This window comes from Microchirus variegatus (assembly GCF_963457635.1).
Source record: "Microchirus variegatus genome assembly, chromosome: 1".
Lineage (NCBI taxonomy): Eukaryota > Metazoa > Chordata > Actinopteri > Pleuronectiformes > Soleidae > Microchirus > Microchirus variegatus.
Window position 1 is genome coordinate 731,576 of NC_139802.1, and position 25,705 is coordinate 757,280.

The 25,705-nt window shown below is 39.6% G+C and overlaps 3 protein-coding genes across 3 annotated transcripts; 2 read left to right on the top strand and 1 right to left on the bottom strand.

The window, feature by feature from the left end:
* Positions 1-11,341: 11,341 nt before the first annotated feature.
* Positions 11,342-19,178, bottom strand: lag3 (lymphocyte activating 3; the record flags this gene model as incomplete). The annotated part of the gene is made up of 8 exons (XM_083894081.1): positions 11,342-11,437; positions 11,777-11,898; positions 12,002-12,259; positions 12,342-12,659; positions 12,753-12,998; positions 13,129-13,349; positions 13,467-13,581; positions 19,163-19,178. 8 exons carry the CDS (start codon positions 19,176-19,178, stop codon positions 11,342-11,344), a joined length of 1,392 nt encoding a protein of 463 aa, XP_083750207.1.
* A 17-nt stretch (positions 19,179-19,195) lies between these two features.
* mrpl51 (mitochondrial ribosomal protein L51) lies at positions 19,196-21,448 on the top strand. Its single transcript, XM_083892248.1, has 4 exons — positions 19,196-19,345; positions 19,532-19,634; positions 20,620-20,727; positions 21,057-21,448. The coding sequence occupies exons 2-4, from the start codon at positions 19,544-19,546 to the stop codon at positions 21,251-21,253; spliced, it is 396 nt and encodes a 131-aa protein (XP_083748374.1). The 5' UTR covers positions 19,196-19,345; positions 19,532-19,543; the 3' UTR covers positions 21,254-21,448.
* A 2,558-nt stretch (positions 21,449-24,006) lies between these two features.
* Positions 24,007-25,465, top strand: LOC310931018 (vesicle-associated membrane protein 3-like; the record flags this gene model as incomplete). Its single annotated transcript, XM_083894092.1, has 4 exons — positions 24,007-24,011; positions 24,176-24,323; positions 24,906-25,064; positions 25,370-25,465. The coding sequence occupies 4 exons, from the start codon at positions 24,007-24,009 to the stop codon at positions 25,463-25,465; spliced, it is 408 nt and encodes a 135-aa protein (XP_083750218.1).
* Positions 25,466-25,705: the final 240 nt, after the last annotated feature.

Genomic DNA, 25,705 nt, shown 5'->3' on the forward strand with positions numbered 1-25,705 from the left:
AGGTCCTGTTCAGTCAGGGAGTGTCTGACAAGAACCCAGCGTCTGAGGTATTAACTCGTGTCTCATGCTGACATGTTTGGAAACAGATACAGACTTGCTCTCGAACCCTGTCCGCCCACTCCAATAACTGAAAACAACTGCACTGCTTTGGCGGCATATATTTTTTCTTCAGACGTTCAGATGTTATGACCTCAAACGGCTGATTCATCTGTCCTTCTCTCTGTCTTGTTCCGACTCCTCAGGAGCGAGGTCAGCTGGACGTGTTGAAGCGTGAGCTGGAGACCTTCGCTGTGCCAGTCAGCCTGAAGTGGAAATGGAAGGAGGAAAGTCAAGGAACAACACTGGAAAACAACTGGACGGATATAGTGCATTCTCATTCAGTATGGCTCCTTTTCTTATGAACAAAGTGCAAAAGCATAAAAAGAAAGACTGAATTGAAGTAGGAGGTTCCCTTTGTATTTGAAGGCTGATGCAGCGTATTCCTTTGTGTGTTAGAACTCTTGTACTCTTGTTCCAAACCTGTTCTGCTCTGGCACACATACACACACACATCCCTTCACTGAAACTATACTCTGGTTTGAATAATGGTTCTTGAAACCAGAGTGTTTGTTCAAAGAATGTGTTCAACACTGGTCGACAAGTTCAAGCCCATTTGTGAGACAATTCTTCAAGATTGCAAACAGACAATCTGACAAATTGAGACACTTTTTCTGGTTCATAGATTCTGTCAACAGTGAGGAAAAAGAAAGCCAAAATGTCATCATATTACTTTACAAAAGTCCACTGTGTTCGACATAGTGACATTTGACTGGTGCAACTTCCGATGGTAACAAATGCAGAAGTCCTGCAATCGCCCCATAGAATTATATATTCATAGATACCATATTGACTGTGTATAGAAGAGGACCATTAGAGCCATGAAAAAGCCAGAAGTTTCAATGAGAAAAAAAAGTCAGATTTCATTTTTTTTTTTTCATCTTTTTTTTTTTTTACATGTGGCCTTAATCCTATTCCATAGTTGTGTTGGCCCATTCAATTTTCAATTTGTACATTTTATTTTTAAATTAATGTTTCAACTTTTGTAAAAAAAAAAAAAAATTGAATGTTTCAACTTTTGTCATTTTTTAAATTAATGTTTCAACTTTTGTAAAAAAAAAAAAATCAAAAAAAAAATCAAAAATTGAATGTTTCAACTTTTGTAAAAAAAAAAAAAAAAAATTGTTTTTTTTTTTTTTGAATCTTTCAACTTTTGTCAATTTTCCCCCAAAAATGTTATGTTTCAACTTTCGCCAATTTTTTTTTTCAAAAATGTAATGTTTCATCTGAATCAGGTGTTTTTGGAGCAGGGTAACATCTAAAACATGGCAGGACAGTGTTCCCTGAGGACCAGGGTTGGGAAACACTGCACTAACTAATTGAAATGTTTTTTTTACTCCATGACAGAAACTATAAATTAATTATAGAGAATGTATATCATAACATACCTTGGTAAATGTAGACATTTAAAAGCAGTGTCGTGTACAGCCTCAAGTATCACAATAGTGATACTCTTCAGGGGTCAATATGGCATTTACATATATATGTCTATGCTAACTAACAGGAAACTACGGTGGCCTTGACATACCAAATAATATGTTTTTATTTCTTTGAATAGTAAGCTTCTGCTTCAAAGAAACACACACTGGTTAGCGTTTCCAAAGAAAATCCTTTGCCTAAAATACTTGTGAATGAACTAATTCACACACTTATACATGCATACTTATGGGAAGTGTGTTTAAATGTAGTGATTGTCTTCTTACTTTGCTTTTCCCCCACTCTTCCTCTCTGTCCCTTCTCATAATCAGACTATGTCTAAGATGCAGAGACACCAGCAGGAGGCGCTGTGGGAGTTTGTTCACACTGAACTCACCTACATCAACAAGCTAATCATCATCAAAGACGTAATATGCTGCTCATCTCCATCTGCTGCCAGATTCACATTCATATAAAGAGACGTGTAACAGAGCTGTGGTTTTTCCTCTCACAGTTGGTGATCGCGGCTCTCGTCAACCTGCATCTGCATGGATTTCTCCTGGAGGTCAGTGTGCAGAGAGCGCTCAGCCTCCCTCGTCTAACACTGAAAACACATCTACAGACCTATTTTCCACTGTTCTGCATACCACTGACACAGATCACCTGCCACACACACAGAAACATCCGCTCAAGCTGATACAGAACACAACAGACGAGCGCAAATGGAAAATGTAGCACAGCCAACACATTTCCACTGAGACGATGGAAAATAACACAGCAGGGGAGTTTAAACTTTAACACTTTGAGTTCAGTTTTTAATGATGATTATCTTTGTTTTGACTCCCTCTTGTGACAGGTGAGGACTGAGCAGCTTTTCTCCAACGTCTCCTCCATTCTCAGTGCACACCAGCTGCTGTGGCAGGACGTCATCTATCCTATGTTACAGGACGTACGCAGGACAGGCAAACCCTTTGACCCCATGAGGTTAGAGGCCGGTTGTCTGCAGGTAACAGATCACTGTTTAATGCACTAAACACTGAAGTGTGTTTTTCTGCCCGTCAGTAAAGCAAAACAACACATTATCCATACACATTATCTCGGGCTGGACAATCATTCAATAACTATATATATGTTTCTTAAAATTTAAAGGCACCATATGTAAGAATGTGGCCAAAAACGGTTATTACACTCAGATTCAAAATACCAAGGTTTTTTAGGTTGCCAGTTACAGACGTACTGTAACTGGCAGCCCGTGGTTGCTCGGCAGCTGAGACTCTACTGACTGCAATGATTGGTAGACGGTGGTAGGTGGCGCCACATGTCAAAACATTATTTCAAAACATAAACATGATTTGCAGTCTGCAAAATATTTTTTTAATGCGAATATTTTGTCTGTACTGTTGTTGTTGGTGAGTTCAGTTTGTTATATGAACATTATTCCTGAGTCTCTGTGACATATTAGGAGGATTTTATCATTTATTACATAATGCACCTTTAATGACAACGTTCTTGTGACAGTAAAATACATGATTCAGCATGTACATTCAGTAAAATTGTAATGATGTTTTCTCTTTGTGTCTCAGTTCCATGAGCGTTTTCCCTCCTATCGCCACTACTGTTGGGAGGAGGAAAACAATCTTGAATTCACGCGCAGGCAGATGGCGAACAACCCACACTTCCTCACGTATGTTCAGGTACAGTGAGGCAGCGTCAAACACGTTTAACTCACGGTTAAACTTCACAAACTGGCATACGAACCTGAATGGAAGTCAATGCAATGACTAAGTGCTCTGTTATTGGTGGCTCTGTGTGGTTGGTGATGTTTTCATAACACTGTGGGTGACTTGTTTGTCTGTTTCCTAGTCATGAACAGAAACAATAGTATTAGAATGCTTTGTCCGTCATCTGAAAACAAGCTTTGTCAAGCAATACTATCAGACTTGACTGAGGGAGCATTTGTGTGTATGCACTGGCAGCAGCATTAGTGGGCGGGGACAGCATTTTTCTCATCGAACTCCTATACAACCGGGTTTTTGAGCCCTTAAACTTTCCGTGGGTGCTTCTTTGTGTTTTCAGTCATACTCCCTTCAACCTGTCTTGCTTTACTAAGCCATCAGATTTTATGTAAAACAAATCACTTCCTGGCTGTCGCTAAGCAACTCTAGACCTCATCAACTCTGACAATAGTTCAAATGTAACATGACGTGTTTGTTTTTTAAACTTTACATACTGCATTTTTTTAAGCAGACGCCTACTATTTACTGTACTTCGGGTTTGTCAACATGAGTGGGAGGTGATACGTCGTTGTTGAACGCTAAAAGATTTTACCTGGAAATAATTACTCGGAGGGTGTTGAAGGGTCTGAATCGTATGAAACAATAACATCTTACTCACCCCGAGGTTTATATATTTCGAGATTTTGAGATACATCATACATCATACTCTGTTTTCCCACCAATGGACATAAGAATATGTTTTTCAAAGTTACATTTTCCAGCGAATAAGATAAGATAAGATAGTCCTTTATTCGTCCCGCAGTGGGGAAATTTCCAGTGTTACAACAGCAAGACAATAAAGATAAGGATAATAAATAATAAACACGCATTACCAAAAAGAAATAGAATATACAAAGTACAATATATAAAGATGTTAACACTGACTATAAAAATAGGTTTAAAAATAGAATGTAGAATGTACATTACAACCGGTCTGCAGAATATACACAGTATGCACATGGTATTTACAGTGTAAGGAAAGAAGGCTGAGCTATTAAATAAGGATATTAAATAAGGATATGGATATTGCATAATATTGCATTGAATAATAGCATAAGTCTTCACATAATACACTGTATTATTTAGAATTCATGAAGCTGCTTGTTTTTGTCCCAGTGGGTGGAGACTCATCCTCAGTGTGACCGCATGCGTCTCGGGGACATGCAGGCAAAACCTCATCAGAGGGTCACAAAGTATCCACTGCTGCTCAAAGCCGTGCTCAGAAACACCCAAGACCCTCATGTGCAGCGCGTCCTCAGAAGCATGGTGAGGATGTGAGACGCTGACACAGAACCATGACGCCCGTTTGTTTGTCGCTCTACACAGCAACATAGTCACCGCTGGCACTCGGAAAAGCTAACTTTCTACTCCTCAGCTGTCCAGCGTCAACAGTTTCTTGGATAGCATCAATGACTACCTGAGGCTTAAAGATGAGGAGCTCGCTCTGTCCATCTCTGCTCAGAGGGTGGAGGGATATGAGGTGGAGGGAATAAGTGAAGAAATCGATAAGGTAACATTTATATGAGATTAAAAGTGTATCCAATCCACTTTATGTTTATAAAGCACGAGTTTAAACAAACAAACTGTTACCAAAGTGCTGCACAATAGGTAAAACAAAGATAAAAATAAAAACTGAAATGAAATAGAAAGATAAAATCGAAAATGTGACACAACAAAACAAATACAGAACACATAAAAAACACATAAAAACACATAAAAACATAAAACACATCAAATCAATGCTCTACGTAGTGTTAAAAGCCAAAGAAAAGAGGTGGGTTTTAAGAAGAATTTTAAAATGGGACAAAGAAGTGGCCTGTATGATCTTAGAGACAAGATGTTTGTCTGATTTATACCCATGATGCATTTCCTTGACAGCATGTCAGAGAGATCTGCCAGTTTGACCTCACGTGTCCCATCAGAGGAGTGGGTCACAGCGTGGTTCGTAGGCTGCTCCTGGAGGAGAACTTAAAGATTCGTGACAGAAAGGACAACAAGGTAATCAGAGTCCATGGACTCACAGTATATTTGAGTACAGCCTTTCCATAATTTGTTTCCACTCGCTTGTGTCTCCTTGCACTTCCGCTGCAGCTCGAGGTGGTGGCTCTACTTTTCTCTGACGTTCTTCTGATGACTAAAGTCCAGAAGAAGGGAGAGCGACTGAAGGTGGTTCGTCCTCCTCTGGCCCTGGACAAGACGTCTTGCATCGCACTGAAAGATGGCTGTGAGTGAGAGCATTATTTTGTTGTGGACACTGAGGCTTGTGGACTTTCCGTGCGTCGATCTGATGATCATCTTCTCTCCTCTTCTCTCAGGTTCGTTTCTCCTCGTGGAGATAGGTGAGCTCAGGAGTGTTATGAATGTCTACATATTTGCAGCCGGCACCTCGGAGAGCTGCAACACGTGGGTCTCGACCATCCACCAGGCCAAGGTAGAAAACAATATTTCTGACCAAAGAGTGGACTTGCAGCTACATGTTAGTTAGTTAGTTAGTTAGTGAGTTGGTCAGTTGGTCAGTTGGATGGATTGAATTGGGTTCAGTCACTCTTAAAATATCTCCTCAGTATTGGATGGAGCAACGTAACATTTAGATATCTGGATATCTAGATATGCAAGTCCCGATCAGGATGAATCACCCTTAATAACAGTTTAAATTATTCTCATGCTTAAACAGTTCTTATAATATTAATTAATATTCTACTTGTTTCCTAGTCGTGAACAGAAACGATATTATTTGAATGCTTTGTCCGTCATCTGAAAACGGGCTTTGTCAAGCAATACTATCAGACTTGACTGAGGGAGCATTAATTGCGTATGCACTGGCAGCAGCATTAGTGGGCGGGGACAGCATTTTTCTCATAGAACTGCTGAACGACCGGGTTTTTGATCCCTCAAACTTTCCGTGGGTGCTTCTTTGTGTTTTCAGTCATACTTCAACCTACATCTTGCTTTACTAAGCCATCAGATTTTATGTAAAACAAATCACTTCCTGTGTGCAGCGTGGGAATGTCACTTAGCAACTCAAGAACTCTGACAATAGTTGAAATGTAGCATGACGTGTGTTTGTTTTTAAACTTTACATACTGCATTTTTAAGGAGACGCCTACTATTTACTGTACTTTGGGTTTGTCAACATGAGTGGGAGGTGATACGTCATCGTTGGATGGAGCAACTTAACATTTAGATATCTGGAGATCTAGATATGCACGTCCCAATCAGGATGAATCATCCTTACTAATAGTTTAAATTATTCTCATGCTTAACAGGTACAACAGGTCTTTCATAGACGTGTAAAGGGAAAGCTCTTTCTTTATCCCCATCACTTCCATAGCAACAATAAACATTGCTGGAATCTTGAGAACTTGACTCTGAATACTTAGGGCCAATTCCAATTCCGATCTTAACCCTTAATCTTAACTAACCCTCAAAACCAAGTGTTGAGGGTTATTTTGTCACTTAGAAATGGGACACCCCTTAAATGCAGATACGTCTTCAGACTGTAGGGGGCAGAATAACGCCAAAGCTGCGTCCAGTCTGTCAACTCCAAAAAAGAAGAAGAAGAAGAACACATTTACGTCAGGATTATTTATTCTGATCCGTTTGTCAGTCAAGTTATTAGGTTGTCAGTTAGTTATAAGATGATACTCATACAAATATTCAGCTGACAGTTACCACACACCACGACTTATTGAAAAGTAAACCATAGCAAACCATCGCTTGTCCGCACCGGCCGACTATTGACAAAAGATCGCAAAATAAAAATAAATGTAACGCAACAATGACGTCAGTAATCCATAATATGGGCCTAAACTAAGATAATACAATGGTTTTCATAATTTTTATATCTCTATTAACAAAGAAAACACTTCATTTGTAGCGTACTCGTTTTGCTGCTTTCGGCGCCATCTTTGTTATGTGAAAACACGCAAAGCATTCTGGGTAGCCCTTGCTCCCAAGGGTGGTCCTCGGAAAATCTCAATATTGAGGGCGATACAGCCCTTAAACTTGGCCTCAACTTAATTTTTCTGAGAATCGGGACAGCACTTGCACTAGAGGGAGAACATTTTTGAGATTGAGGGTTAAGCAAGGAATTGGAATTCACCCTTAGTCTTGTTATGTGAAACAGTATTACACACAAATAACAAATACATTGTTGATTTATTTATCTTCTTATCTCTATGTTTCATTGTCAGGTATCTCTGACAAACATGAGAAAGATGGAGAGCAACAAACAACTGGAGAACTGGAAAATCCAGCAAGAGACCAAACCTGCGAAAGAAGCCCAGACGGATGATGTGGAGACAAAAGAGCATTTTGAGGATGGACTTTCTGAGGACTTTAATATGCCACTGTCATTAAACGGGACGGCGCCACCTAAAGACGCGGAGGCACAGTACCATACTGCAGAAGATGTGATCACTAACAACAGCGAATTAGCTTTTTGGCAGTCCCAGCACAGTGACGGTAAAAATATGTCAGTACGTAAGATCGTTCATGGTCAACAACAAGCGTTCAAAGAATATGAATGGATAGAAATGGGAGTGAGGGGTTATGGAGGGGGGAACTACGCAATGGAAGAAGAGCCAATGGTTGAGTCTCACATAATACAAGAGCAAAGCATGACCTTTAACCGGAGCGCACAATTTAGCCCTACTCTGGATCTTTTTAATCCTAGCACTGCCGAAGATCCAAGATCAAACACAATTGGGAGACCACACCATTTTTTACTAGTCGGATTACCAGATGTGGACTACCCAACCGATGAAGATAGCACTTTAACGTTTCCTTACCAACCAACAACGCCACAGAAAGAATGGCGAGGTCCTGAGTTTCAAAGAGCACCAGGAGAAGGAGGACTTTTAAGAAAAGGACATTCTCAGTCTGTGAATGAAGACATCAGGAGAAGGTCCACCTACAGTCAGTCTGCAGACATGAAAGCATCTTCCGAGGCTTGGGGGGCTTCAACAGATTTGAAGTCACCTCGGTTACGAAGGAGGAGGCCGGTCAGCGTCCACCAGGGTCTCTTCACCCAGACGTCCAGGCAGCATGCTAAAGGCTGGACTGCTGCAAGCAACTCGTCCTCTAACTCTGACTCTGACTACCGCCTCAAAAACAAGAGAAACTCTCTTCCTTCTGGCCAGAATACAGATTCACACCGCGTCCTCAAGCTTGGATCCCTAAAACCAAACCAAGGCATGTTTTGGCACAAGCATGATAGAGACTCATCGGATCAAGTGACATTTTCTGAGTCTGAGCTGCCTAATCTGAACACACAGAACAAAATGAAGACCCAAAGGAGCGCTTCCATTCCTAATATTATGATTGAGGCGGGGCATGGACTTCGCCTGCACTCCAGCAGCCTTTACACTTTACCCCAAGAGCAAGATATGTCTTTTACTAACCCCTCTCGTCTGGAGGGTCTTCTGCAGAGAGCCAAAGTGAGAGTGAGGGATCGCGATGGATTGAAACCGGGGCGAAATGTGAAAAAGACGAATTCGAGGCCATATCGTCCTCCCTCCCCCTCGTTTTCCAACACACCTTCACCCTCGCCCAGTGAGGGAGACCGTGACACAGAATGGGAGGAGGAGGAGGTGGAGCTGATGAGACACAGGGCGCTCACAGTGAGTCAAGGGTGGAAAGAGCAGCTGGTAGATGGAGATGAGCACGAGAGTAGAAACAGGTTCGTACGACAAAAAAGTACTCTATTCACTATGAGTTATGTTTAAATGACTAACACACACATTACTTATTATTTATTTGGACCTCCATTAGCTGTCACTAAAGTAGCACATAACAAATCAACAAATACAGTTAGGTGAAAAGAAACAGAAAAGAATGAAAAAGAATGGATAGTGATTTGTACTTATGTAAAGGTGCAACAAATACATTTTATGTATGTATGAACTCGAAATATTTAAATTGGACAAAACAGTCTATATCTGACGATTTCCTTTCACTCTTATTATATATATGATGTTATTTAGCTTACAGCTCAGTTTTTTTTAGATTGACCCCACTGTCAACTCTCTCCAGAGCAACTTTTCATAGATTTTACATCATATGACAAACATTGTGCATCTCTTTCTTCAAAGGAAATACTGATGCATACTCTGGAATTGACTGGTTTTCTGTAATTGACCTTTAAGTCGTCCAACTGTCTACTGAAATTGATTCAATCAGACAGAGCGAATGACATGAATATGAGGTTTTATTACTGACGAAGCCCCTTAAATCCCAGGAAGTGATATTCCTTTTTTTTTTGTGCACATAAGATGGATTTTATAATCCAAATCAAGGATTTAGCACATGGGTGCAAAACTAAAGTGACAGTGACAAGACTGTCGGGGGCTCTGAATAAGTGTTACAGATGCAAATGTGGACTGAAGCAGAAAGAAAACGACATATTCAAAAAGGCAGTAGCAGGATAATAGTTAGGAAATGACAGCAGTAATGAACTGAGAGTGTGCATGAGTGAGAGGTGATGAAGTGGAAAGGAACGCTCTGGCTGGTTAAACCATTCAGGCTCCTGCAGAAACAGGCACAAGATGGAGGCCATAAAACAAGGCCATTGATTAAAGTACATGAAAGATAAGGCAATGAAAATCAAACAAGTTAAACTCACATTCTGGTAGTGCTGCACATAAACCCTCGTAAATATGTCACATCGTACCTTTTACATTTGCTAAAATGAATTTGATGTTTTAAAATTTGACATAAGAGACATTACATTTCTTTTATTGAGTGTACCGTGTATCCCATTATGTAAATTGGCTAATAAGAGTATTATTTAGATAGTCCTAATCAATGACATCAAGTACAAGTGAAAGTTCTGGTCTAAAAATGTATGCAAGTTAAAGTTATAAAAAGTAACTTTACTCAGAGTTAAAGTTACTTAGTTACTTTTTTTTAAACAAGGTTTGGGTTCTTTTCGGGTTTCGTGCAAAAAGGACAAAGGGACACAAATCTCACATTAACTGTTTTTATTTAAAGGCAAACCTTTACAAATTAAAAGTGCTGACAAAACAACACTTTTGTCTGCACTTTGTCATAATGTATCAAAATCCATCAAATCAACTTTAACTTTCTCACTCAGGGACCTTAAATAATGCCAGTTCACCTGGCGTGAATTTATTTATTTAAAATTCAGGCCAACATTTTGTGCGTGATTGAAAATGTAGCAAAGTACAAGTACACAAAAAACCTACTCAATTATAGTAACACACGTAAATGTAATTCATTACTTTCCACCTCTGATTATGACATTTTATATTTTCTAATTAGATTCTATAATCTAAACCATAAAGGCACGTGAAATAACTTTTCTTTCTCTTTCTCTCAGTGTTGCCTTTTCAGAAGGTGTAAATGTGGACTGGCCAGGCTGGTGCTTTGATGATGAAGAAGTCATGGACCATTTACAACCGAGAGATGAAGGACTTCTGGAAGACATCACCCGTTCGTTGTCCTTTTTTGACTTTCACCACTTCCCAGAGCACGAAGAGGGCAAGTGTAGTCAGGTGTAGCTCTGACACTGAACTGTGCTGCACACACACAATCTGACATCACGGAATGCAACGCGCCACATTTTTGGCTTATCATGAAAATGGAGTCGATAGTTTTAGTCTGAGAGTTGCAGCTCAGTCCACTCTTCGTTGACACATTCCTTTACAGACGGTGTGATCGTTGTACAAACCTGTAGTTAATGTATAATAATGAGATTTTTTTTTACCTACAGTACATACAGAAATTTGTGTAATGTATTTTTTTATATAATTAATTTATATCAAGAACAATTTGAACCTGATTTTATATAACGTAACAAATAAAAAACAGATGTATTTTTCTGTTAAAATGCACTTTATGTACAAAGCAGTCTGTTTTCACAGTGTATATACAAGCAAAATACAATCTTTGCAATTAAAACAGCTGAAACGGCAGCAATATATACTTAACATACAACATTTCAGCTACATTTTTATTATACAATAACTGTGCAAACAAAAGCTTCCCAACGTGTATGAAGAAGACAGACTTTTTCCTTTGTCTTTAATGTGTTTTTACTGTTTCACTTGGTTTCTTTCTCTCACTTCGCGCTCATTGGCGATGGTGTGAACAATCGTCTCCAGCGCTGGGTATGGAAAGACTCTCTTCCTCTGTAGAGAGTTAAAACAAATATTGAAAAAAAATCACACAATTATGAATATATGAACATATATATATATATATATATACATATATATATATATATATTCTCTGCAAAACAAGATAAATGTTAGTAACCACATGTCACAAGTGCATCAGTGCAGCAAATGAAAAGTTTTAACAGCAGCATTTAGATTTAAGGACATCCTTTTTTATAACTTTTTAATTAAAATGTGGACGTGGATGATTCTCCACAGACATAGTGTTTTTTCCTTATTTCAGGATTTTGCATGGAAAACTGAAATAATTCAGTAAAACCTTGAGTTTTTGAATGAAGCTCAGATATTTACCCTTCGGTGGTTCTTGTACATTTGAGCCAGAATCAGCAGCAGAAAAAGTAAGAGCAAACTGAGTCCGACCAGAGCGGCGGTGTTATGTGAAAATCCTGTGGATTCTTGTCCACTCAAACCACCTGTAGACAGAAACAAGGGAAAAAAAGGTCAGATAAAGACACAATAGGACGTTTTATGCGGAAATCAATCCGGCGTTTTTGTGTCGTCGTGTCTTCCGCTTACTCATCGTTTGAACTTGGTAGGTTATGTTTCCCAGAATGCCTTGTTTGCCCGAGAAGCGACACGTCCACGCGCCCCTGTTCTCCTCTGACGCCAGGCTGATACTCAGCGTCTTCCCCGTCTGAATGGACCCGACTGACCGCGTGCCGTTGACGTCGTGGGTCACGTGAACCCATTCGTATTCGGTGACGTCCTTGTCGTCGGACATTTGGCAGGTCAGAGTCACGAAGCCTTTTCTCTTTGATGGAACGCTGCTGTCAACTGAAACCACACAACAATAACAATGTACTAAACAATCGCAAAGCAATATATCAGATGTAACTTTGAAACCGCGTCAGCTTACTTTTAGCGATGACCAGTTGCATGTCCCGAGTCAGCTTTTGTCCCTGTATGGTCCCAGAGCATCTGTACTTGCCCTCGTCCTTTAAACCAACCTCTTTCAAAGTGGTGGATGTATCCCAAGGAGGCTGAGAGGACGGTGAGGATGGAGAAAGGGAGGGCAGCAGGAGACTGGGAGCCGGTTTAAAAAGAGACCCAGGCAGCAGTTTGTCCCACGCTGGTGAGGATGGAGTCATCCCCGCGGAGAAGACGCATGGCAGTGTGACTGAAGAGCCCACAGCAGCATACACCTTAGTGTTGTCACTGGGTGGTTGGACGATTCCTGAAATGGACACAAAGGAAATATTTTCAGAACATCTGCATAGAAAGATAACGATGCGCAGTGTGACGACGATTTTTCTCCGACAACTCTCACCTCTCACTGACAGGGTTGTTGATGCTCGCCCTTCTTTGCCCTTGAAGCTCACCACACACGTCCAGTTTCCTGACAGCCTCGCAGCCAACGTTTCCGTCACGGTCCAGTCCGAGACGGCCGCGGTCTCTGACAAAAATGGACTGTCGTTCAACATCCACCGCACAGAGGCCCCGTAAGGCCGAGGCGTCACATCACAAGTGACTGAAACGTCCCTGCCCAGTATGGGCTCGGACGGAGAGCTGGACACTGTGACGGAGGATGACATTCATGTCATTGGTATTAAATAAGATTCATGGAATTTGATGTATAATTAAGGTACAATAGTATATTGACCATATTTCTTTTGGGCTAAATATCTCTGCTTAGTGTCTTTTACCTGTGATGATTCTGAGCATGACCAGGGTTTCAGTGACCCATCCTCCGACCTCCACGCTGCAGGAGTAAACTCCTCCATCGTCCTGCCGCACATTGTTAATCAGCAGGCTGTAGTCGCCTCGTACAAACTGGGGGTGAGGGCATTGTACGCGTTGGATCCCATTCTTTGTCCAGCTAGAACCAAAGTGCTGCAGTCCACTCTTTAGCTTTCTCCAAACTGTGCTACGGTAGGAAGTGTAGGAGTACAGCGTCATCAGCATATCAACAAAGTGTTGTTATGAATGTAGAGGGATTTGAAGACAAAACAATAATGACAAGTGAGGGAAAAATGTGTCTTACCCTTTGTTAGCTTTACTCCAAATGATGGTAGAGGGAGTATCGTCTGTAGATTGACACGGGAGCACAGCTGGAGCGCCTGCTTCAGCAAACACCTCTGTGACTTCACACTGAGCTCCTGAGTAAGAGACATTCACTTCAGAGAGTCTGCAAAAACAAATCTACTTTTTTTTTATTATTACTAATTAAGATGGTTTAAAGTAAAATAAAAAAATATTTACCTGTCATTAGAAAAGTAACGTAAACAAAGGTGAAACACACCAACAACATCATTTTGCTTTTCAAATAAATACACAAATTTCCTCGGTAACCTCTTTCACTAAGACGTGTTTTCTCTCCACTTCCTGAAAGTCTTTCTCTTTGCTTATCTATCTTCTCTGTGCTTGATGTGATTTTCTGAGTCGGGCTGATGAGTCTATATATGAGCGCGTGGGTGCTGACGTGGGCAGAGTGATTCCTCTGCTGATCATGTGACAAAGCAGACTTTGATGTGGTCTGACATTGACAGCCTGGAAACTGTAAGACTGAGACAAACAGGGAGACCCACTTCCTCCCACGGATTCTCTCTCCTTCATTATGTTTTCTTACACATAACAATATGCCATTTATTATTTATTCATTTTAATTTTATTGAATTTTATTTATTTAATTATTTGCAAAGTACAAGCTACAGTACACTGTCATGTTCAGTGTACTCTACGTGAATGGCAGCATCATTTAGACTTGAGTGAAAGTTTTTGTACCAACTAAACACAAGTATACTTTTAATTATATCATTTTGTTTTTGTATGGCTGCTACCTTTGCCAGGTCTTCTCTGTAATATAGATGTCTAATCACGATGGAAAGTCCTGGTTAAATAAAGGTAAATTAATGTGCAAAATTGTGAGATTCTGACGCTGCAATAATGTTGCTTGTTTACAAAATAAGGTCTGTGTCATTCAGGGAAGCTCTGGTTGTTGCTGTGAAACTGAGACAAACACAAGTGCAATGATAAAACCACCGTTATTCCATCATCCCGGTAGTGACGGCACTTGTGTTTACAACCGCGCAGTTAACTCATACTTCTCACCATCATCATCACCATTATCATCACCATCACTGTTATGGGAACAAGGTCATTTAGTGTCTTGGTTGGATGGATACACATGAAAGTGAATCATCACCTCCATTCTCGCTTCTTTGTTTTCCTTGTCGTCAGTTCTTGTATCACTGCCACTAAAGTAGAAACAGGCCAACACTGACAGAACAACTCTTATCAAACACATTGTATTACAACAATATCTGCTGTGGTTCATTGAAACACCTTAACACTGACGGGAACAAGTGACTTTTTATGCACGATCATGAACATGTAACCTTGTATGAAATGTCATGTCTGTCTGTCTGTCTATCTATCTATCTATCTATCTATCTATCTATCTATCTATCTATCTATCTATCTATCTATCTATCTATCTATCTATCTATCTATCTATCTATCTATCTATCAATCTATCATTCTATCTATCTATCTATCTATCTATCTATCTATCTATCTATCTATCTATCTATCTATCTATCTATCTATCTATCTATCTATCTATCTATCTATCTATCTATCTACAATGTTAGAAATGTTCCTGTAAAAAAAGTAAAGAACTGGCAGCTGGGTTGCCATTATGTTTCTGTAATATTAACATCTTTTTACTGTTACTGGAATTTACAGTTTTGTACTGTAAATAAAAAATACAGTGTAAACTGATATTTAAAATTACATTCACTGTATTTTACATTTAAATGACTATTTATCTTATTTGTACATTTCAATAATCTATTGAAAAAATATGATTGCACACAGTTAAAGGCACTTTTGTTAAGAAACACATGTTACATGTCATTGACTTTAGGTTGGATGATTTTCTGAATTTCAAAAAATCGTTCAAATTATTCCTTTAGAGGTTTGCAAATATTTTCAACGTATCCTTGTTCAGGGCGATGCCGACTATTATGATGGTAACTTTCAAGTCATTCCGAGATACTTTTTGTTTTTGAGACTAAAGTCAGTTCACTGTCAAAGTGCATCAGGGCAAATGGATCATTTACTGAATTTCAAAAATTCATTAAAATTATTCCTTTATACTGTAGAAATTCTGATCTATCTATCTATCTATCTATCTATCTATCTATCTATCTATCTATCTATCTATCTATCTATCTATCTATCTATCTATCTATCTATCTATCTATCTATCTATCTATCTATCTATCTATCTATCTATCTATCTATCTATCTATCTATCTATCTATCTATCTATCTATCTATCTATCTATCTATGTCTGTCTGTATTTATGTCTTTCTATCTATCTATCTATCTATCTATCTATCTATCTATCTATCTATCTATCTATCTATCTATCTATCTATCTATCTATCTATCTATCTATCTATCTATCTATCTATCTATCTATCTATCTATCTATCTATCTATCTATGTGTCTGTCTGTATGTATGTCTTTCTATCTATCTATCTATCTATCTATCTATCTATCTATCTATCTATCTATCTATCTATCTATCTATCTATCTATCTATCTATCTATCTATCTATCTATCTATCTATCTATCTATCTATCTATCTATCTATCTATGTGTCTGTCTGTATGTATGTCTTTCTATCTATCTATCTATCTATCTATCTATCTATCTATCTATCTATCTATCTATCTATCTATCTATCTATCTATCTATCTATCTATCTATCTATCTATCTATCTATCTATCTATCTATCTATCTATCTATCTATCTATCTATCTGTAGACAGACAGACAGATAGCATCACCTGAGAGTGTGTGGGTGAAAACCTCAGATCTGTTTTTCTTCATCTTCCTTGGTATCAGCCATGTGACTGCTGCTGTGACTGACAGTACAATATGAATCTTTTCATCTCCTCTTCCATCCACTCTTCCCCCTCACGTCAAACACGTTCGGTCTTCACATTTAAATATCTAGTCCTGTAATTGTTTTGGTTTGTGGCTTCGTCTTGGTGTAATGTTGAAAACAAAGCTGACAGAAGAGGGGAGGTGAAGACTCGGGGGGTCAGTGAAGTGGTCTTTCCTACAGCTGATATTTAGTCACTACCACTGTATCTGAATATGATGTGAAGGGACTGTGGGGAAAATGCCCCTCATATGGAAACAATTAAACTCTCAGCTTAAAGGGATGCGATGAATAAGTAAGTAAGTAAAAAGAAGAAAAAAAAGGAGGGGGTGGAAAATAGTCAAATTTCTTCTGTAGAAATTTCATCAAATGACTCGTTTCTTCCTGTGCTAAGATCTCACAGATTTACCTCTGCTCGTGTCAGTGAGCAGAGCAGAGGAAAGACACTTCTCTCATTCAGAACAAGCATTTTCTGAGTTATTATAACCACGGCTGTGGTTGGTTGTCAATAAATGATATGAAGATGGCACGGTAATCTGTTGTGAATGTGTAGGTGATGATAAGCTATGTTCCACTCAGTTTTACTGGCAGAGGAAGCAGAGCGCTGAAACATTTTTAAATTTCTCATGTCAGCATTTTGTCCAGCGCCGCACTGAGACACCAATATACGACACAGGATCTGAGATGCAGAGCTCAAGTGTCATCAGATAAACACTTTGGCAAAAGGGGGTTTATTCTAAAAGAAAAAAGTAGATTTTAACACATTAATGGACTTTGTCCCTGACTACTTTGTATTGGTTGATTTTCATAACCCTGTGCACAAGTCAAAAGTTATGTAAAAATGAGCTGTGCAGCCACGTCCTACACACTTACAGTAAAGACACCGACCTTTCTCTGCACAGACGATGTCAGGTGTTATATGTTTGAATTGTTTAAATTTCCACAAGCCCATCAACGTCTTAGCAAGAACGAAATAAAGACAACGATTTGTGCAGCAGTTGTTTCTTTGAAAATGACAAATATTCCACCCAGTTCTTTTCAACAGTAAGAATGAAAGTAACCGATTGCGTCTCTTCCTCAGTGTGTGTGTGTGTGCGTGTGTTCAAGTTTGTGTGTGTGTGTGTGTGTGTGTGTGTGTGTGTGTGTGTGTGTGTGTGTGTGTGTGTGTGTGTGTGTGTGTGTGTGTGTGTGTGTGTGTGTGTGTGTGTGTGTGTGTGTGTGTGTGTGTGTGTGTGTGTGTGTGTGTGTGTGTGTGTGTGTGTGTGTGTGAGAGACTACAATGACGTTAGAAGTATTCAAACACAAGTACAAATACAACTAGGGCTAAATATAGTAGAAATATTCCCCTATAACATCATCTCATGGACATTACTGTCATTTCCATTAAGTATATGATGATCAGCAATTTCATGCTTTCAGATCAAACTCTTTTTGATCTTTTCTTTTTGCTGACACTGCTTCAGATTGAGCTGCACGACAGTGTGTGTGTACACTGATGCACAGTGAACTGACTGGATCCTTCCTCTGTTTCTATTATATAATATTACAGTAAATAAACACAATAGATAGACTTAAAAGCATGCAGTGATTTGAATGTGTCAGGGTGGTTATTGCAAAGGGGATAAAGGTTTTGTTTTAGATGGTCTCATGGTCCAGTGGGATTTTATAGCATCTGCTATATGGAAGGAGTGATGGAGGAGGTGAGATGGGTCGTCTGCAGTGAACCAATAGCCTGATTAACTGTAAGGGAGAGTTCAGTTTTGTGTTAAATGGTGCTGTGCCAGGATGAAGCGTTGATAAACCAGAGCTGACGTGTGTCTGATGACATTCAATTCCTCAGTTGTCTAAGCAGATTGTAAACATGATGCGTAAAAGACAGGCAGGCGTCAATCTGTGTTCCCAGATATTTAAAAACGGGCACCGGCTCTGGTGGATTGACTGTTTTGAAGAATCTACAGTCCCTCTGGGGTTATACAGTCGAAGTTTGACAAGTCTATAGTTGGTTTTCATCTGAACCTGGTCTAATGTGGTCTAAAAAGCAGGGAAATGTTCTTTTTTTAGTAGGTTAAATGTTTCACAAGTCAGAAAGAGTGTGTTGAAGACTCTAAAGCAGTGCTGTTCATTTACAAATTCAGTTGGGCCACATTTTCAAACTGAGATTTTAGGCTGGCTCAGACATTTTCTGCAGCCAGTAAACCGCAGCTGATGACAAATTTAAAACCACTACACAAATGCATGTAAGGCACACGAAAAAGTGCTACACCTGAACAGAATCTGGGGTACTATCAATAATGTTTTTTCCACTTTGAATTAAAACTATTTTGGTCTGTCCCTTAAATGTGCATGATAGCAAAAAATAAACCACTGTATATGTATGTATATGCACAGTATAGTTATTACAATAGTTCTTTAAAATCTTTAAAATAAAAAAAAACCCATAAATGAGTTTGTGAGCATAATATTAGCAACAGTAACTCTTTGAAATAAGATAAATATTTGTCACATATGATCCATGTATGTCTCAAAGTATTTAACAGAATACAAAAGAGCTCCATCAATGAAACTATGGAAAAAACACAAACTGTGTGTGCGTGTGTGTGTGTGTGTGCGTGTGCGTGCGTGCGTGCGTGCGTGTGTGCGTGTGTGTGTGTGTGTGTGTGTGTGTGTGTGTGTACCAGTGTACCGAGAAACTACCGAGTCAACGCATTTGTAATCTGCTGCTTCAACGCAGCTCGCGCCCTCTGCTGGATGAAACGTTCACGACTTGTTCAATTCTGTACCGGTGACGCTATGCATTGTGGGATACACCACAAGATGGATGCGGCCACTGGTAGCATGTCGCAGCCTCAGTAAATGTAATTTTAAAACGCTCCGTGTTTGTATGAGGTTACACTTATTCACATGCTGGTGGTCTTAACAAAGAGGCAACATTGTCGCGAGGTTGTTGACTGACGTGGAAACAGGTAATTGTTATTATATACTTGTACTCTGACATCACTCTGTGCTAGCTAATGCTAAAGCTAAGGGTCAGTGTGGAGGAGTTAAAGAGTAAAAACCTGGCTATCTAACGCTTCAAACACCATCAGTAACAGTCGTGTTTCATTAGTTATGAGAATACAGTTAACTGTTCTGTTGACGTTTTATCACAGAAAGGGTCGGACATGTCTGCTGTGGGAGGTTTGCTGAGAGCCGGAGCGTCTTTCTGTCGGAATGCTGCGAGCCTGTTGCAGTCAGCGAGGACAGTGTCCACTGGTGAGGCCTGAAACTACACACTCCTTCATTGCATTAGTGTTTTGCTCGTTCAGTTCATGTTTCAGATCAGTGGTGGAAGAAGTCAAAGTTATTGTTCTTGCAATTCATAGTCAAATGTGTTATTTTCCCCGATATACGGCTTCAATCAATGCATCAGAAAGTGTGGGACGTTGCCTCCTGGTGGACCTAGGATATATTGCAGGCTCTAGAATTGTTCCTATATTTATTAAATTCAAAGCACATATCATTGTCTTATTAAATCTGCCTCCTGTGTAGAGCTGCAACTAACCATTATTTTCGTGACCGATTAATCTGTAGATTATTTTCTCGATTAATCGTTTGATTCATAAAATGTCAGAAAATGTTAAATAAACAATGATCAGTGTTTGTCAAAGCTGGAAATTATGATGTTTTCTTGTTTAGTTCACAAACCAAAATGATTCAGTTTTAATGATTTTTTTGTCATGTGGAGCAAAGAAACCAAGAAAATATTCACATTTAAGAAGCTAAAACAATCAGGAATCTTGTTTTAATCATGAAAAAAGCTTCAAACCGATTGTTGGTGATTAATTTATTAATCGTTTCAGCTCTAACCCTGTGCAAACTCTACTTTACTCAGCCTATTTACACCACTGTATTTTAACGTAGGCGGTAATATTTTCTCAGCTTGTGATGGTATACAAAGTTTGAGAAGATATTATGTGTGCTGGGGAAGAAATACCACAGTTAAATGCCAATAAAATATGGTGTCTGAATATACAGTATGTTGTTTAGTTGTTAATACAACATGGATCTTCTTAGCTATGCCCTAAATTGTATTTTTTTTTTTCATGATTTATATGATGATTATTAATTGGGAAACATATTGTTGTTTCAATGTCATCTGTTTAATTCTGTGTTTGCTAATGTCAAAATCTTAGCATTGGTTTTAAATGTTAATTTATTGTTTTCTTAAGTCTGACTTGAAACGTTGTGTTGTTTTCAGGTTCTTGCTGCCTCATCAGGATGCACGCCATCCCTCAGCCTAAGGTTGTGGACAGGTGGACAGAGAAGAGGAGCATGTTTGGAGTTTATGATAACATCGGCATATTAGGTAAGTGTCCTGAACATGATTCACTTCATTAGAGATGGAAAATATCTCCTTATCAAGTTAAACTGACCATACCAGCCTATTATTAAAAACTATTTGGTATGTAGTCTTAGGGACTGAGCTGTGGAAGTGGTTAAATGATATGAAGAACAAAAGACATGATATGAAAGTTTGTGCTAGTTCTGGTTTTGAGTTACTAAAAGACTAAAAACGCTGTGTATACTCTTATCAGAACTGCAGCAACTGTAATTATACAATTAAATATATAGGTCTTTATTCTATTCTCAGCTTCGTCTGTTTGTAAAGTAATACTCTTATTGTTGTGCCTGCAGGAGATTTTAAAGCTCATCCCAAAGACATTATCAAGGCCCCCTGCTGGTTGAAGGGCTTCAGAGGTAATGAACTGCAGCGACTACTTCGGAAGAGGAAGTTGGTGGGAGAAAGAATGATGACTCTGGACAGACACAACATGGAGAAGAGGATTAATTTCCTCTACAGACGCTTCAATCGCACTGGCAAACATCGCTAACACCAGAGACTGTTTGAGTCTTAGCTTAGTAATCGTCTCACTGTATATTGAAGGTGTTTTTTTGTTATTTACTGTTTATTATTCAAACACATATTGGTTGTCTTTGAACCTGTTATGATCTCAAGATAATGAATGTCTTGACAAACAAATGATAGGATATAAAAGCCTGAAAATACTTTATTAAAACAGATTGGAAAATAAGCCTTCTTAGTTGTTGTTTTTTGTTTTGTTTTGAAGTATTTTTTTGTTAATTGTTAATACTAAAAACAAAAGTTTAGGCTAAAGACTATAAACTACAGTATAAAACCAATCAAAGTGTACACAGGTTTTCATGATGTACACAATGAGGGTATTGGCACTAATATGTTGTAACAGGCTCCAGTCGTCTGGGAAGACTTTAAATACGTGTATTTATACCACACTGTGTGCACAGAGACAGTGATGAATTGAAAAACAAAATTTTTAGATCAAATCACTGTCTTAAACAGCTGGAAAAGTGTATGTATGATGTGTAACAAGGGTTGTGAGATATTTACTTAACATGGAAAAAAATAGTATTTTGCAGCTCATATGTATATTACACCTTTGCCAAGAGGTTAATATATATATATGTATATATATGTTTTGACAATGGGGGGGATGTATGTTAGGGCCAATTCAGGAAAGGTTAGGTTTTGTTGGTGATCTGAGATCAGTTTTTTGTTTTCTAAAGCGGCAAAGGGTCTGTGTTACTGTTAAGTTGGGTCAAAATCCAGATCTTGTTTTTCAGTGTCTTATAATGGTTTAACTAACACTGGTCTGTGGAGGCCACATCTGTCCTGGGTGTTTATGTCCGAGACTCGTGCACCTGTTCCCAGTGACCACTGTGTTTCCTGTTACTTCTGTGAAGATGGTGAACATCAAAATGCTAAATGTATATATGTATTCAAGGGCAGCAGCAGAAATTAAACAGAGAGCTGTGATCCAGGAGGAGGAAGAGGAGGAAGAGGAGGAGGAGGAGGAGGAGGAGGAGGGGGCTGGGAGAATCCCAGGCCAGGGGAGGAAACAGTCGAGTCAACACTGTATAGGCATCATGCACTGTACCGCAGTGTCGTCCTGCCGCCCCATCTACTCTGAGAGCTGCAGTACTGCGAAGTGTGAGGAGAGAGAGAGAGAGGGAAGGAGGGGGGAGGAGGAGGAGGAGGGTACCGCACCGTCGATACGAGTCCAAGTGTAGGAAGCAGGAGGAGAGACGCATTATTGCAGTAGCCTACAGTGCCACAACACTTTGCGCGGACGGAACGCGCACAGAGAGAGAGAGAAAGAGGAGGAAGGGGTTAAAGAAATCGGCTGAATTTCATGACTGGACTTTTTTCATTCACTCTCCTCATTTAAAAAAACAAAACAAAAAACAATTTCACGCAGTTTTCCCAGCAGCTTCAGACGCTTCTGACCGAGCAGCCGCGTGTCTGTGAGGACGCATCATCATCATCATCATCATCAGCATCAGCAGGAGCATCGAGCTGCAGGAACCTGAGGTGGATTAGTGACTCTCCTCCTCCTCCTCCTCCTCCTCCTCCTCCTCCAGCTCATCGTCCGCACAGTATTGCGGCACTTTGCCACAGAGGAACCCGCTCTGCTCCACTGCGCCAACAACAACAACCTCCATTTTCCTTTTTTTCTCCATCAAACCCTGGACTTTGGAGTCACAGCCCACAAACCCAGTGTCTTTGCTCGCCTCTGTGATCTTTCTTCTCTCTTTTTTCCCTGTCGTGGTGGTACTTCAGACCCTCCCTCTCTCCATCTCCTCCCTCTCCTCCCTCCCTCCGCTGCCCGTGCGTCACTTCTAACAGCTGCATAGAAGATGTGAGTATTAATGCGGCTTTTCTGCTGCGCTTTTTCCTCCTTTACCTTCCACACAATAACAAACGCAGCGTCTGTAATCTGGAGCTGCACACACACACACACACACACACACGTTTATAAAAGAATGTTTGGTGTTTTCAGTCTGAACTGAACTGGTTTCTCTCTGTGAGCTTGAGTGGTTTTGCTGACGCAAGTGAAATTCACATCGTCACTAAATAATGAATTGTAGAGTTGGCTGTTTTCTGTCTTAAATGTTAAAACTTGAAATCATCTCGTTACACAATATTTCCCTTTTAATGTTTTCTCTTAATTGTGATTTTTACGTTTATTCTCTCTTTTAATTATCTTGTCCCTTTGCCGTTGACTTTTCTGCTGTTTTAAAACACTTTCAGTATTCGTTTATATTTGAAACCTTTTAAATATGGTGTTATAATACATAATATTATGGATTATGGATTATTTTCCCAGCTGCTTGATGATGAGGAACATTAATGTCAGTTGGTCTGATCTGATCTTTGATTCATCATCTGTAAATGTAGATTTATTTCTTGGCCTCCAGGTCTGACTGATTTGTCTGACACTGACCTGCAGCTGAGTCAGTGCTGATCCTGAGCTGCTCAGCTTTGTGTCCCCTGTTCTGTTCATGTTCCTCTTCCCTCTGCTGGTTTAACCCTTTCCTCTTTTACTGCAAATCACTTTCCATCCTCAACTTCTCTCTTTCTCCATCACCGTACAACCCAACACCCTGAAAATCCCTAAACTATCTGTATTCTTTATCTTAAATCAGTCCATCTTGTGTCCTAGATTTGTTCCCCTTCCATTTTAATCTCATTTTAAACCCTAACCATTTACTTTCACCCGTTCTCTTTTATTTCCCCCATTCCTCACTCTACATCTTTCTTCTGCACATGCAGTTTTTCTTCTTTTTTGCTGCATCTAACTGGATCCATGTTCTGCTTCAGATGATATGCATATGGACATAAAAACTTGTCTACCTGCCTTAAACATCTATTCGTCATCAGCTTATTGAACTGTATTGTTATATTTCCTCCTCCTCCTCCACCTGCTTCTTCTCAGGTCTGCCCCAGATGCTGCTGCCGCAGCCGGAGCCCCCGGTGCTCCTGGAGCCCCTGGCGCAGATGGAGCCCCAGCTGGCCCCCCTCCAGGCCCACCCAACACCTCCAGCAACCGCAGGCTACAGCAGACTCAGGCCCAAGTGGAGGAGGTGAGAAACAAAAAAAGCCAGACCGAGTGTAAAATACTGTACGTTACTGCTGGTCTTGTGTTTTTTTTTTTCTGACCAGCCTCTGCTATAAACAGCAAATGGACTCAGACTACTTATTTATTCATGCGTGTAGTTTACAGAACACTATCTTCAGGAAACTCCCTTAAAGGTGCATTATGTAATAAATGATAAAATCCTCCTAATATGTCACAGAGACTCAGGAATAATGTTCATATAACAAACTGAACTCACCAACAACAACAGTACAGACAAAATATTTGCATTAAAAAGTATATTTTGCAGACTGCAAATCATGTTTATGTTTTGAAATCATGTTTTGGCATGTGGCGCCACCTACCGCCGTCTACCAGTCATTGCAGTCAGTAGAGTCTCAGCTGCTGAGCAACCACGGATTTCCAGTTACGTCAGAAAAAGAAACCTCAAAGACCTCTGTATTTTGAATTTGAATGTAGTAACTGTTTTTGGCCACATTCTTACATATGGCACCTTTAACTGTGTTATGGTTCCTGTCATCTCACGTCCACACCACTCCTTTCTCCTCCTCATCACCGTGGGCTATAGGTGGTGGATATCATGCGGGTGAACGTGGACAAGGTTTTGGAAAGGGATCAGAAGCTCTCAGAGCTGGATGACAGAGCGGATGCTCTCCAAGCCGGAGCCTCTCAGTTCGAGAGCTGTGCAGCAAAGCTAAAGAACAAGTACTGGTGGAAGAACTGCAAGGTAGGTACATTAGTGAGGCTCCATTACACACACACACACACTGAAATCAACTCATCATGTATTCACATTATGTCTGTTAGTATCCACTGTTGTGTATATAATGTGAATTTACTGCAACATAGGGTTCAAATTAAGAGTAAACGTGCTGTGGAGGAGTGAGTTCAAACTACAGACTGAGAAATATTTACAGACATTTAAATACAGAAGCAGAGCCAGACTCTTTCTCTGGTGTCCTCTTTTGTTTTGTAGTCACATGATGTTACTGTAAATAGATGTCCCATTATCCTGTCTTTGTCTTCTTTCAGATGATGATCATGATGGGCATCATTGGAGTCATCGTGGTTGGAATAATATTCTGTGAGTACAGTGGATACACTTCTGTCCTCGTGTTGGTTGACTGAGTGTTTATGAATATATAACTTTATTTAAAAGGTGGAAGGAATTGTAATTACATGTTGGACTTTCTTGCATTATGCATTTTATCTTAATGATGAAATTTACATATACTAATGCATATAAATGTCATCTTACTGGTTGAAAATCTCAGCCTTTATCAGCTGGGTCCACCTGTGGCCCTCGTGTGAAGGATAAAGTGGTAGAAAATGGATGGATGAATGGCTGAGAGAGAGATATACGATTAT

Excerpts from the sequence above, each read along its gene's own strand:
- mrpl51 (XM_083892248.1), top strand. The coding sequence starts at position 19,544 with ATGTCTGCTGTGGGAGGTTTGCTGAGAGCCGGAGCGTCTTTCTGTCGG. Across the intron at positions 19,635-20,619 it reads AGCGAGGACAGTGTCCACTG|GTTCTTGCTGCCTCATCAGG; the intron begins GTGAGGCCTGAA and ends TGTTGTTTTCAG. Across the intron at positions 20,728-21,056 it reads TGATAACATCGGCATATTAG|GAGATTTTAAAGCTCATCCC; the intron begins GTAAGTGTCCTG and ends TTGTGCCTGCAG.